Below are 14582 nucleotides of genomic sequence, written 5' to 3' on the forward strand. Positions count from 1 at the left end.
TCTGCTCAGATCTTGTATGCCTTCTGTGCTGTCATTCTATCCTGTATCTTGAGCTCTGACCATGTATGTGTCTCCCCCTCCAGTCCCACCTGCTTTCCCAATCTACTCTTGCCTGTTCACTCCTGGAATTCTGATATTGACTTTAAAGTCGCTGTTTCCAGTTCTACTCTGCTAATTTATCTGGAGGTCTCAATTGCAGTTCTGGTCAGCAGGACTGGATTCTATGCTGATGAATTGTGATGTAAACCAGAACTCCTACCTTCAAAATAAAACCTGCCAAGGCTACCATATTTTTTACACTGAAAGCAGGCAGCCTGGCTTGAACATCAGATATCTCTGATAACTGGACAGCTGCTTTTACTGAGCCATAGAACGTGCACAATGGTTCTACATATGTTCATTTGTGGGGAGGAGAAGCTACAGAATAAGTTGAATAGTTACTTGAATGGTAAACAGTACACTAATAGGTTCGATTATCAAGCAGAGGCAACAACATGATATATATTTATACATATTTTTTTCCTAAGGGAAGGTAGAGAAAGAAAATGTTAGCATTCACCAACATCAACATGAACTATGAAGTAGCTAAATTCTGTCTTAATGCTCTTGACAGTACATTTGAAATGATAGGATGGAATTAAATCATGAGAGTGGCAACTGGTTGTTGTTTTTTTGTTTAAAGTATTATTTTCTGATTAATGTTGTGATTAAACCTGGGCAACCTCCACCTAAGGTGGCTTCACCTAAAGTTCTACTAGTGTGGAATTAGGTGGAAGTTTTACTGATTCAGTAGAAAAGATGGCCTTGCCATTTCAAAGTGCTCTCTCAACAGATTCCTCTTTCCTCATTCTGGAGTCACAGAACTTTGTGGACATGTTAGCATGACTCTGAAAGAATGCAAATCACTAATAAAGTTCTTAGGGTGCACGTTTAAATAAGGCCATCATAGCCACCATGTTATTGTGGTAATACCAAGTACCATGCCGTGCTTCTTCAGTCTCTTTGTTCTGCACCGAATCCAATACAAATCTTACCTAGACCTATCCTGTTTGGACTGGTCTCTCGGCTGCAACCCTGGCTTCGAGGGACCTTGCTGCGTTTTTCAGCAGGGGATGGCGCTGGGTGTCCTCTGGTTGTTCCACTGCTCAGCCCACCGTATGCGCTTCCCAAGAGCTTGCCAGGGGAACTGGATCGACTGCCGGCTAGACAGGAACCACAGATATAAAACAAAAATATTCAGCTTATCTCAAAATGACTAAATCTGCCCAGCTCCATTTAATTAAAAAATATATCAAAAACAAAATTAAAGCAGCAAAGTAAACCCAGAAGCCACCCATTTGTTAATAAACATGTCTGATCACTTCTAAATTACGTATTTCAAAAATTATGATGGATTGAGAGGAAGTACCTCCCTTAAACAAATACCCAGTTCACACATAATGAGGCACTCCTACAAACCACAGTTTGTGCATGAAAGAAAGCTCAAGTGCCCCCTATTTCCACTTCCCCTGTTCTTCTCTACTCTCATACACCCAGGCTGCAGACTAGAGGATGCCTCCTCATTTCTTAAACAACAATTTCCCTTGATATCCAACCAGGAAATATGGTTTTATGAAGGCAGAATGGGATCTAAAGAACTGCTCAGCTCACACAAGGGACTTGTAGCAGCCCAGTGGAATTTTTTTTTTTACTCTTTCAGACTGCCTTGTGTTACCACACAACCTACTTTTAAAAGTCCCTTCAGTTTCAAAAGCACTTTGCAATGCTAGGAAGTGGGCTCCTGTTAAAAAAAATTAAAATCCAACTGAACTCACCATACTAGATGCAAGATCCTTTGATCGTGAATTTATCTTTAAATGCCTTGCTACTAGTAAGTAGGTTCTATACATCTTGAGGCATCTTGCATACTTTTTAAATTGAACCTACAATTAAGAATGTTTTTCCCAACCCAGGAACTACAATTTAAACCAGTGCTGCTGCTTCTGTTGTCTGAACAAGCAGCAAACATTTCATTTTTATTATTTTAAGAACTTCTATACCTCCTCTATCCAGCAAAGTGTCATTCGTGGTTGTTTGCAAAGCATTCTGTTTTCCATTTGAACATTTGAAGAGGTGACCAAAAGCACCATGGTCTTCTTAGCAGAAGCCCTAAAGCACACTTAAAAGGGAGCAAGCCCCATTGAACATAGTGGAGCCTACTTCTGAGTAAACATGCATAAGATTGTTCTGCTAATTCATGCCAAACTACCTGGAGACCATATAGAAAACCACATTCCTGATTTGTACGTACATTCAGAAGATTTGGGCTCTTGATTATATGGGTCTCTGCACCTTATCTTCACTCTATAATCTACTGTACTGTACAAGACAAAAATGCCAAATCTTCCTTCCAATTTACACTGAACTTAATCTCACATGCATCAGCAAGACTAAGCTGCCCAATCAGAGCTGTGTCAGAAGAAAGTCCTACTGAATTACGTAGGGTTTACTCCCAGGTAGTGGGGATAGGATTACAGCCTAAATTATGCTGATAAAAAAGAACACCTAGTTTTTAATAGTCATAGCAGCTTAAAGTATGAAATGTCTTTATATATGCACAGGTATTCTAAGTACCTAATGTGTATACCAAAAGCCGTCCAAGTCTAAATTCTCATTTTATGGGTACTCGGGGGATTAAAGAGGGGCAAGTATCCTGAATATTAAAATAGTTAAAAACAGTAGCTTGAAAGACAGCACAGACATGGAAACAGGAGTGAAAAAACAAAGAAGGGGTTCCTTACCACCAGCAGGGTTAGCTGATCTGGATCCTGGATTATGAGAGCAGACCAAAGGACAGGCAGAGAGTGAATTAGAGAAAGCGAGACAATACAAAGTTCAAGAAGCATTGCTAGTTGCACACAATACCACTTGCTTTTTGACAGACACATCACTGCTTGCACCATGCAGTATATTACACAGCAGGGCCTTTCTTGCCAGCATGTCAACAGAGACACCTATTACCTGAACGTATGAGCTGGCAAATGACCACTTGGGGGGGTCAAGCAAAAAAGAAATGTAGTGCCAGCACAGAGCCTTAATCAGTGGTATCATGAGCTGGCCTTGCACAGCAATTAGGTGCAGTGTGGCAGGACATGCAAAGCTGTTGCTGGTCACAGACAAATTACTAGCATGTCTGCACTGGGATAACTAGTGGGTCCATGATCCAACATACACATCAATCATCCCAAAGCCAGCTTCTGCAACACATCCTCCCCCCCCCCAAACGCTTCGTCCCCTTAACAATGTATTGATTTTGTTAAGGATTTAGAACACAAAGAAAGATACCGGTAAGAAAACAAACATCATCAAGAAACCAAGAGCAGCCCCAATAGCTATATTGCTCACTAGCAATCCCTTATAATGCGATTGCAACTTTCACAAGCAGGATAGTAAGACTGGCCTGCCAAGCACCCAATGAAAGAACTGCAAGATTCAAAGATTAGGGCTCTAACAATCAATGTAAAAAACACAACATCAGGAAAACTGGCATTCTGTCAGGGTCAGTGGGAATGCTCATACCATGCAACACACAAAAACTTGTGAATATGCTACTGGTAATATCATTTTTCTCTTTATGCAAATACACTACATTAAGCACCTAATCACCATTTTACATATTCTACATTATCCCTTCTTTAAAATTATTTTCACACACCCAGCACGTCAGCTTAATTGAGAGATGCCCCAGGTGATCAGGAATCGGAGTGACTAACAAGATGCAAATTAGCAAGTATCATATGCTCTTCCCCATAACTGATCAGTAATCACAGATCATACAGTACAGTAAGAAAGGATCAGAGAGCCAGCTATTATTTATGACATATGGGCATCCATTTTATTTTCTTCAGCAGTCATCAAAGATGCAGACCTTTCTGCATAATGTCAGCACTCGACCAATCCAGCCAAAGTCCCACCTTCCTACTCTCGAAAGACATGCTCCCATGATGCTGGATGAATTACAGGATGAATTGCACAAGACATCCCAGAGAGATGGATAGGGCCTGATTTAGTGGACCTCCTCTGGGGTGAAAAAAGTAGGAAAGCCCTTTACAAGTAAGACAGGCAGACACCACAGATTAGAAGCAGCTTCTAATGAAGGAGTATTCTTCCATGCTTAGCACAAAGAAGTTCATGAATGTGTGAAACACAAGTGAACAATTCAAGCAGCATATTAGGAGATAAACGTACGTGATCATAACGAAAGAGGAGGGGAATGTACACAGGGATGGTAACCATTACCTAGAGCCCTCAAATATCCTGATATTTCTATATCAGTGTACCATTTTATAATGAACTGGAGTCCTGGCCTTGGATAAGGCTGTTCTACACAAATGATATATACTGAACGGAACTGATTGGAGTGAATGGAATATGTGCTTTCTACAAGGACAGGCAATGAAAACAAGCTGGAAAAATATAAAGCCTCCTCAACAAGACAAAGCTAAATGGCTTCTTACGCTGGGACTGTGAAACTACTTTAGCCCGGCTGCGGCCTCGAGTGTCAGCAGGTGATGAGGTGATACTAGTGGTACTTCCAGAGCTTTGCCTCCTTGTGCGGATCCGGCCTAGGGAAAAGGGCGGAAAGAAGCAGCAGTTAATTAATCCAAGTGATTGTGCTTTAAATATCTTATCCTCTCACCAACACATTCAAATTGGGATGAACAAATCTATTATTATAATAATAATACTTGTACTAAAATGTAAAGGCATCCAATTTTAACTAGCGTTAGAAATATGGTTAAAAACCACAGTATCAAAACCAGGAATGAATATTTAGGTGCAACCCAATGTTGCATGAAATGGGACTTCACCTCTCTCCTCTTCCTACAGCCCCCCAAATCTGCCCTAGAGGCTTTTACAATCCTCTGGAGATGATTTTGATGGTGCACAGAGGACTCCAGTGGGGAGGAGAGGATAGTAAAGTTCTGTTGTGCAAGTGGGAGCCTGTTCTGCTTACACACATATAATGTTGGATACAACCCTTTGCATTCAACAGGGTACATATAGAACACCCAAAACAATTTGCATCAAAATGTCACAAGAAAAAGGAAAACAACAAAGTTCATTCCTAAATTAGGGGAGAGAACTGGAGATAAAGAGGTTCTGGGTGTTAATGGCTGATCTTCAAAATTATTATTGAATAAGACTAGGCAATATTATTCCTGCTTTACAGATAGGATGAAGAAGTCCCTGTGTGTCTCCAGAATGACCTAGCAGAACAACTTCTCAAGAATGCTCTAGCAAACATCCTTGCAGCCCAGTTATGGCCAGTAGAATCAGTAAGCACAAAGCACGATGATCCAAATTTTTCTGAAAAATCCTGGAGGGATCTACCTCAGTGGCAGAGCATCTACTTTGCACAGAGAAGCTCCCAGTCCCCAACATCTACAGGAACGCCCCATGTCTGAAGCCAGGGAAAGCTGCAGACAATACTAAGTTAGGTGAGCCAATGGTCTGGCTCAGTATTAAGGAAGCTTCCAATGTTCCTATGATAATACAAAGAAAGCAACAGCAATGTACCATACTAAACTTCCTGGAAGTGTGAATTAACAGAAGATGACACCAACAGATGTACCATTCCTTCATAGGCTGCATCCCATCAGAGCCCAACCCACTAGCACCACTGGACCATTTTGATTTTGTTGGACTCCTACTCCCACTTAGCCATTAGAGCCAATTGTCAGTAATAACAGGAATTGTAGTCCAATGTCTTGAGGGCACCAGGTTGGCTACTCCATGATTACTGCTCCTCCTCCTCCACTACTACTACTACTAATAATAATAATAATAATTTTCCCCAGCCGCTCTGGGCAGCTTACAGCATATATAAAAACGAAGTAAAATATCAAATATTAAAAACTTCCCAATACTTGGCTGCCCTCAAATGTCTTCTAAAAGTCTTAGCCTGTCCTACCTCACAAGGTAATTGCATCTACTATCTTCTCTTTAAGCTACAGGTTAGTCCAAAAATAACCAAGTTCAGTGCAAATGTTCAGTCTGGTTTTGGCTATTCAGCAAAGTCAGCCATTTTCGCAGTTGCCATTAGAAATATGATAGATTTTTTTTTAAGAATAAAAAGCTATTATTTCCCAAGCGGATCCCCTTTCTCTCTACTACATTCTATTTCTTCTACCTTTCTAAAGGTAAAGGTAAAGGGACCCCTGACCATTAGGTCCAGTCGTGACTGACTCTGGGGTTGCACGCTCATCTTGCTCTATAGGCCGAGGGAGCCGGCGTTTGTCTGCAGACAGCTTCCGGGTCATGTGGCCAGCATGATCTAGCCGCTTCTGTCGAACCAGAGCAGCACATGGAAATACCGTTTACCTTCCCGCCAAAGCGGTCCCTAGTTATCTACTTGCACTTTGACGTGCTTTCGAACTGCTAGGTGGGCAGGAGCAGGGACCGAGCAACCTTCTGATCGGCAAGTCCTAGGCTCTGTGGTTTAACCCATAGCGCCACCCAGTGCTATTTCAGAAAACACACGTTTTGCAATAATGAAACTATTTCCAACACCATGAAAAGGTAAACAGAAAACAGCAGAATTTAAAACAATCCCATAATATTTGTACTGTTAAAAATAAAATAAAAACATACTTAAGAAATTTAGAAACAATTAAAAACATCTAAAATATGTAAAAGCATTAAGAAAATCAAGTAACAGGTAAAGCAGTCACAGCTAATAAATTTCAAGGTTGCCAAGAACTGTACAATGAAACAAACTATTAGCCATTAAAATGTTACTAGTTCTACACAATTAATAAATAAAGTAGAGGCCTAGGAAGGCCACTGGGCAAAGAACCAGAATAACATTTTTATGCCCTTTCCTTTCTTTTTTTAAGCAAGCTTTTTCTACGGAAACGAAAGAGCCCAACATTTCCAGTTACAAAAACCAGGTAAACCCTCAGTTGTGCGGTGATATTCATGAAGTGTTCGACACGTTAGGCTAGGTTCACAGGACTACTCAGAAACAAAATGTTCCACTAAGTATTATGCCTAATGACAAGGGTGAGCTGAGAGACAAGGTGAAGGGTACTCAGCAGCAGCAGCAGCATGAGTAAGAGGAGAACACCATGCAAGAGGTCATGCAAAGGCACCAGTGAACACAGATGAAAATCAGGGACCACTTGGGTGATAACAGAGAACTGGTGTAAGAGCCAGAGACAGACCTCAGTTACACAGAGACTGCTTACCCTCAGGTTTACTGGTAGTACCATCTTTAAGCAAATTTAGAAAAAAAAATGAGAGGGATAACAGGGAAAGTTAGTAATATTCAGCAGAAGTGGGCAGTGTGTAGTTAGCTACAAAAACAAGGTATAACTTTCAGTTGAATTAAATGAATAATTTTAGTTAAACAGAAATGCAACATCTGTGCACCTGAAGCCGGAATTATCATAATACATACATGGGTAACCGCACAAGGCTGCTACCACCCCCAGATATTTATGACATTTCCTAGTCCTCACTTGGGTTGTCTTTCTTTCGATCCCCCCCCCTTTTTTATTTCATCAGGCTTTTAGTTTGCTTCCTTTTCTGCCACCTGGCTTTTAAGTGTGTTGCACAGTTGATAAGATTGTTTTAAAACTTCATGTAAACCTGTTAGAGAGGCCTATACTACCAGAGTATACAAGTACCATGAACACACAAACAAAAAATATTCGGTCATTTGTTTAACCAGACTGCTTCTTACAGCAGAGATCGTTATGACAATAGCTCCACCTGCTGACAAATAACCCCATAATGCTTTCAGCACATTTAATTGGTGACATCCAGTATTATTCCCAATGCTCCCGTTTGCACAACAGAAACCTGATTGCACAATAGGACTTCTGTTTTATTTTCTCCTCCTTCCATAGCAGATTTGGGGAAGAAGAAGGGGGGCTGTGGGGGAAGGCATGCATTGGATCTCACCCATTATGGTTCATTAACACAAGTGTGCATATGAGCGATCTTGCAAAGGCTGCTGGTTGTGCGAATGGCTCTTAAGGAACTGTCTCTGAAACTGCCTGCCCATGTACTAAGTATAGAAGGGAAGAAAGAGAAGCTTGATGTCTTTTCACTAGAGTGTGTGCGCTACTCTTTTTTAATACTGAAGAAATACAATTAGTATATTGCTGAGGAAGGGACAATGTCAAAATGTAATTCTCTAAACCAGCAGAAGTAATACAGCACTAGTTTGTTTGTGAACCACTTGTCTTTGCTTCTGTGTTTCTCTAATACTGGGCCCACAAGTTCTTCTTAAATAAAAAGGTGCTTGTGGAAATGCAGGCATTGCATACTTGGTCATTAGAGCAGTGTTTCCCAACCGGTGTTCCGCGGCACACTAGTGTGCCGCTGGACGTTGCCTGGTGTGCCGTGGGAGGGAGGCGGGCGAGTCGGGCGGCAGGAGCAAGGCTTGCGGACGGCAGCCGGCAGCCGGCAGCGCGGAGCACGGCGCGCCCTTCGGAGGACGCCCCGTGCTCCGCGCTGGTGTCGGCAAGCCTTGCGCACCCGGGGGATCTCCCCCCGAGAGCGCAAGGCTTGGGGCGGCAGCTGGCAGCGCGGAGCACGGGGCGCCCTTCGGAGGACGCCCCGTGCTCCGCGCTGGTGCCGGCAAGCCTTGCGCACCCGGGGGATCTCCCCCCGAGAGCGCAAGGCTTGCGGGCGGCAGCTGGCAGCGCGGAGCACGGGGCGCCCTTCAGAGGACGCCCCGTGCTCCGCGATGGTGTTGGCCAGCCTTGCGCACCCGGGGGATCTCCCCACGAGAGCGCAAGGCTTGCGGGCGGCAGCCGGCAGCGCGGAGCACGGGGCGCCCTTCGGAGGACGCCCCGTGCTCCGCGCTGGTGCCGGCAAGCCTTGCGCACCCGGGGGATCTCCCCCCGAGAGCGCAAGGCTTGCGGGCGGCAGCTGGCAGCGCGGAGCACGGGGCGCCCTTCGGAGGACGTCCCGTGCTCCGCGCTGGTGTCGGCAAGCCTTGCGCACCCGGGGGATCTCCCCCCCGAGAGCGCAAGGCTTGCGGGCAGCAGCCGGCAGCGCGGAGCACGGGGCGCCCTTCGGAGGACGCCCCGTGCTCTGCGCTGGTGTTGGCCAGCCTTGCGCACCCGGGGGATCTCCCCCCGAGAGCGCAAGGCTTGCGGGCAGCAGCCGGCAGCGCGGAGCACGGGGCGCCCTTCGGAGGACGCCCCGTGCTCCGCGCTGGTGTTGGCCAGCCTTGCGCACCCGGGGGATCTCCCCCCGAGAGCGCAAGGCTTGCGGGCCGCAGCTGGCAGCGCGGAGCACGGGGCGCCCTTCGGAGGACGCCCCGTGCTCCGCGCTGGTGTTGGCCAGCCTTGCGCACCCGGGGGATCTCCCCCCGAGAGCGCAAGGCTTGCGGGCCGCAGCTGGCAGCGCGGAGCACGGGGCGCCCTTCAGAGGACGTCCCGTGCTCCGCGCTGGTGTCGGCAAGCCTTGCGCACCCGGGGGATCTCCCCCCGAGAGCGCAAGGTTTGCGGGCAGCAGCCGGCAGTGCGGAGCACGGGGCGCCCTTCGGAGGACGCCCCGTGCTCCGCGCTGGTGTTGGCCAGCCTTGCGCACCCGGGGGATCTCCCCCCGAGAGCGCAAGGCTTGCGGGCCGCAGCTGGCAGCGCGGAGTACGGGGCGCCCTTCGGAGGACGCCCCGTGCTCCGCGCTGGTGTCGGCAAGCCTTGCGCACCCGGGGGATCTCCCCCCGAGAGCGCAAGGCTTGCGGGCGGCAGCTGGCAGCGTGGAGCACAGGGCGCCCTTCGGAGGACGCCCCGTGCTCCGCGCTGGTGTCGGCAAGCCTTGCGCACCCGGGGGATCTCCCCCCGAGAGCGCAAGGCCGCAGCCGGCAGCGCGGAGCACGGGGCGCCCTTCGGAGGACGCCCCGTGCTCCGCGCTGGTGTTGGCCAGCCTTGCGCACCCGGGGGATCTCCCCCCGAGAGCGCAAGGCTTGCGGGAGGGAGCTGGCAGCGCGGAGCACGGGGCGCCCTTCGGAGGACGCCCCGTGCTCCGCGCTGGTGTTGGCAAGCCTTGCGCACCCGGGGGATCTCCCCCCGAGAGCGCAAGGCTTGCGGGAGGGAGCTGGCAGCGCGGAGCACGGGGCGCCCTTTGGAGGACGCCCCGTGCTCCGCACTGGTGTCGGCAAGCCTTGCGCACCCGGGGGATCTCCCCCCGAGAGCGCAAGGCTTGCGGGCGGCAGCTGGCAGCGCGGAGCACGGGGTGCCCTTCGGAGGACGCCCCGTGCTCCGCGCTGGTGTCGGCAAGCCTTGCGCACCCGGGGGATCTCCCCTCGAGAGCGCAAGGCTTGCGGGCGGAAGCCGGGAGCACGGGGCGCCCTTTGGAGGACGCCCCGTGCTCCGCGCTGCTGTTGGCAAGCCTTGCGCACTCGTGTTGGCAAGCCTTGCGCGCCAGCCCCACAAGCTCGGGGGACAGCGGGGAGGCGCAGCACCGCCATCCCACTGTTCCCCGACCTGGTTTGGGGGGGGGAAATAAAGGAAAAATTTTTTTCCTTTATTTCCCCCCCCAAAAAAAGTAGGTGCGTCCTATTTCATAATAAAGTAATTATAAAATACTTTCTTTGTGTTTATTTGATGCCTATTAAAGAGAGTTACTTTATATATAGTCAATATAGGCACACAGTTAATTTTTTAAACATTTTCTAATGGTGGTGTGCCTCAAGATTTTTTTCATGAAACAAGTGTGCCTTTGCCCAAAAAAGGTTGGGAAACACTGCATTAGAGAGCCCTTCTGCAGAAACTGACAATGGTAAGGTGATGTGCACTCTATAATAATAATAATACTAATAATTTATTATTTATACCCCACCCATCTAGCTGAGTTTCCCCAGCCACTCTGGGCGGCTTCCAAAAAAAATATTAAAATACTGTAATACATCAAACATTAAAAGCTTCCCTAAACAGGGCTGCCTTCAGATGTCTTCTAAAAGTCTGGTAGTTGTTGTTCTCTTTGACATCTGGTGGGAGGGCGTTTCACAGGGCGGGTGGCACTACCGAGAAGGCCCTCTGTCTGGTTCCCTGTAACCTGGCTTCTCGCAGTGAGGGAACCGCCAGAAGGCCCTCAGCGCTGGACCTTAGTGTCCGGGTAGAACGATGGAGGTGGAGACGCTCCTTCAGATATACTGGACCAAGGCCATTTAGGGCTTTAAAGGTCAGCACCAACACTTTGAATTGTGCTCAGAAACGTACTGGGAGCCAATATAGGTCTGGATTAGTTGTAGTTTCCGGGTCAACTTCAAAGGTAGCCCCACGTGTCGTAGGTGTCGTAACTACTTGGATGCTATCAAATAAAATTAGTCACATATTTAAGTACTATCAGAAGAACACTGCCCCCTTTGACTGCAGTGCAGACTAAACCAATTGAAAGGAACAGCCAGCTAAGGTCAATGAAAGTAGTCTGGAATTTAAACTGAAGAAATTAAAAAATAAATAAATGATTGGGGTTATTGTAAGATTAGATGCAAGAAAAGCAGTAACTGAATAAACAAATATACCCACAAAAGTTGACAGAGATTCTGTGGTGGCACTATTGACTCATGCTGACAAGATTTCCGCTTGAAGAATGCAACATGCAAACCAATCAAGAACACAGGAGGACACATAGAAGCCGGCGTGGTGTAGTGGGTAGAGTGCTGGACAAGGAACCCGGGAGACCACCAGTGTTTGAATCCCCACTCAGACACAAAGCTTACTGTGTGGCCTTGGGCGGGTCACCAGTCTCAGCCTACCCTATCTCACAGGGCTGCTGTGAGAGTATATATGTACACCACCCTGAGCTCCTTGGAGGAAAAGTGGGATACAAAGGTAATAATAATACCTAGTTATACTACGATCACTTAAAGCATAGAGTTATTCAGGGTATTCTCTGGAGAAAAACTAGTCTATTTCATGCCGGAAATATGCTTCCTTTAACATTCACAGGTCATGTTTGTTTGTTTTAATTTTGCTCCCCCAGAATGTTAGGCAAAATTTAGCAGCTGCTCCAAATTTTTACACTGGTGGAACTTAGTGGCTGTTTTATCTTGGCCCGACTTGCCACATACTCACTTGTATTGATCCTCCTTTAAACAATGTTTTCGCCACACTAAGCTGTAATAACCTAATCTTTATGAGAAAAAAGGAGGCGATTTCCCCTGATCTGCACTGAATCCTAACAAATGTATATTCAAGATTAGAAAAAGGTTGCATTCTGCAACATCATACCCATCGCACACCTACTGAAATCAATGGATTTGAAGTTAGCTTTATACTCTGATGAAAATGGGATTACTCTGAGTATGACTTAGTGGAATGCAACCCAATAGGGACACCTTCCCTAGACTGCAGCTACTGCATTCTTTCCAGAGAATAACATTTGTTCCTCATGCTGCACAGTTTGAGTTGTCTGGCTCACAGAATTCACAGAAGCCTTGCCGAAGAAAGTGACAGCCATCATGTCAAATAAAACGCCGCCACTCCATAAACTGCTCAGGCGCCGTAGATGCCAAACCTATTTCGTTTAGCTAACGCTTCTGTAAACAATCCACAAGTTTATTCCCCATGGGACAGTATATACCGTTTTTCCAAACTATTTCTCTGTAAGGCTGGAACTTCTTAAGAAACACAGTCATTTATTCTACTAAATCCTTACATAAATCACTCATCTCCTTTATGGCAAAGCAAATAAGCTTACCTAGAGATGCATATGAACCCGGGGGCAAGGCCGCTGCTGAGCTGAAGGGGGCATCTGATCCAGAAGTGACTTTAGATTTGGCACTAGCTGCTGCATTCACGTCGATGTCACTGCGAGAACGTTGGAGGGACCCTGATGCAGACACAGATTTTGCACTCACTGTAGAAGCTTTTGAGGAGGGGGGTGGGAAGAGAGATACGCACCGTTAAAGATAAGGATACTCAGGAAGATCAGTTTAGCACAAGTCTTTTTCATTCCTGCCAGGAGAAATGGGGGTGCTAAGACTAAAGACTTTTCCCTACGCCCAAAGAATAATTTCAGGCACAAAAATGCTTCAGTAAGTTTTATCCTAATTTTTCCCCCCATAAAATGGAAAAGTACTATATGAACCTTCGATTCAAAATAAAACTCTACGCCTTCACTATTCTAATGTGGTTTTAAATAAGCCTCATGCTTTCTCTTTTCCAGCTTGGTTTTAAGTTCAGCTGAAAATTGTTTTGTTCTGTCTCTGCTAAATAAAGTTTTTTGTTGTTCTGTTGCTGACACAGAGCAATAGAATACATGAAATGAAAACATACAATAACATACAGCAATAAAACAGTAAGCCAGAAATCAATCAGTGATAAACTCCAGCCATAAAATACAACACACAAGCACAAAACAAGCAATCTGTTCAATGCTCTTCCAAAATTCACCCTCTTAAAAACAAAACAAAAAACTACGGACTGAGAGAGGCATAACAACACTGTAATTCTTGTGGTTGCTATTACAAGAAGTCTTCTTATTCAACAAATAAACTGTGTTAACATCAAACTTTTTACATCTTTTAAATTAATGTGTCATACCAAATTAAAGAAAACATATTTGTGCTCTTTATCCAGCTTCCTCCTCTCCCTTCCTATTTGGCAAAATAAAGATCTCCCTCACATTCAGTCAAAGAAACAGCAATATGACTATGGCCCTTTCAAGGACCAATCAGGTACTCTTTTGCCGGTGTTGTGTTAAGTATTCTGTATGTAATCTCAGCTACTGGGGTCCTTCCAACACAAACCATATGTGCGTTAACCAGAAACTCATCAAAACTCTAAGGCTCTAATATAGCTTTCCCCGAAGTGGTGATCATTGTTTTGGACTACAAATCCCATAAGACCCAGTCAGTGATCAGGGGTGATGAAGGCTGTAGTCGAACAACATTCAGAGGGCCACAAGTTGGGGAAGGCTGGTCTAGATTGGTGGACCTTGGTTTCTCAGTTACATGAACTATCCAGACTCTGTTCTGTTTAAAATATAGGTTTTCCTACCTCCACTCAAATCTTTATTCTGAACTAAATCATACTGCTGCTCTGATGTAGCTTCTGTGAGAAGAAAATTTGACGGAGTAAGTTAATGCTACCTATCTATTAGATTGCTACTACAGCTTATTATTACTAAAAGAATAAGGCTTCTGCAGATACCATTTGCCATTCTGGATGGTTACTACAGGAATACTCAATTCAATTTGAGGGAGTATTTGTGGGGAAGATATAGTTGAGGATTCATCTCCCTATTTGTTGGCAGGCCTTATTTTTAAGGATGTAGTTGAAAAATCTTACTAAAATTGCAACAAGACGACTGAATTTCTCTTGGCAAACAGAAACAGGCACATGAATAAAAAGGTGGCCTCATTTTGCTTTTGTTGCAATGACAATACATGATTAAAGCGTTTTTAGAAGAATGTGGTGGGTGTTAGCTGTTGCATTTTAAAAATATATATTTTGCTTGCAAATGATTGCAGTTTTCTTATGATGAGTGGTATAAATAAACTTAATCGCTTCCTATATCTAATTATGTTACTATATTTATTGTGCGTACTGTAGTGCACATTCTGTACTGTCTACAAC

The 14582-nt window shown here is 45.6% G+C and overlaps 1 protein-coding gene across 7 annotated transcripts in view; it reads right to left on the reverse strand.

Annotated features, from left to right (window-relative positions):
- CLASP1 (cytoplasmic linker associated protein 1) overlaps positions 1–14582 on the reverse strand; it is a 158389-nt gene that overhangs the window by 56163 nt on the left and 87644 nt on the right. For 2 of the 7 annotated variants that reach the window (XM_081924670.1, XM_081924671.1), the window contains exons 19-23: positions 14004–14057; positions 12703–12870; positions 4497–4604; positions 2781–2807; positions 1035–1202 (exon numbers count right to left, since the gene is read on the reverse strand). In XM_081924670.1, coding sequence (XP_081780796.1) covers positions 1035–1202; positions 2781–2807; positions 4497–4604; positions 12703–12870; positions 14004–14057 — 525 coding nt within the window. The remainder of the gene's footprint in view (positions 1–1034; positions 1203–2780; positions 2808–4496; positions 4605–12702; positions 12871–14003; positions 14058–14582) is intronic. The other 5 variants (XM_081924673.1, XM_081924676.1, XM_081924672.1 and 2 more) reach the window with 3 other exon arrangements.

Source organism: Podarcis melisellensis (assembly GCF_964234715.1).
Source record: "Podarcis melisellensis genome assembly, chromosome: 1".
Classification (NCBI taxonomy): domain Eukaryota; kingdom Metazoa; phylum Chordata; class Lepidosauria; order Squamata; family Lacertidae; genus Podarcis; species Podarcis melisellensis.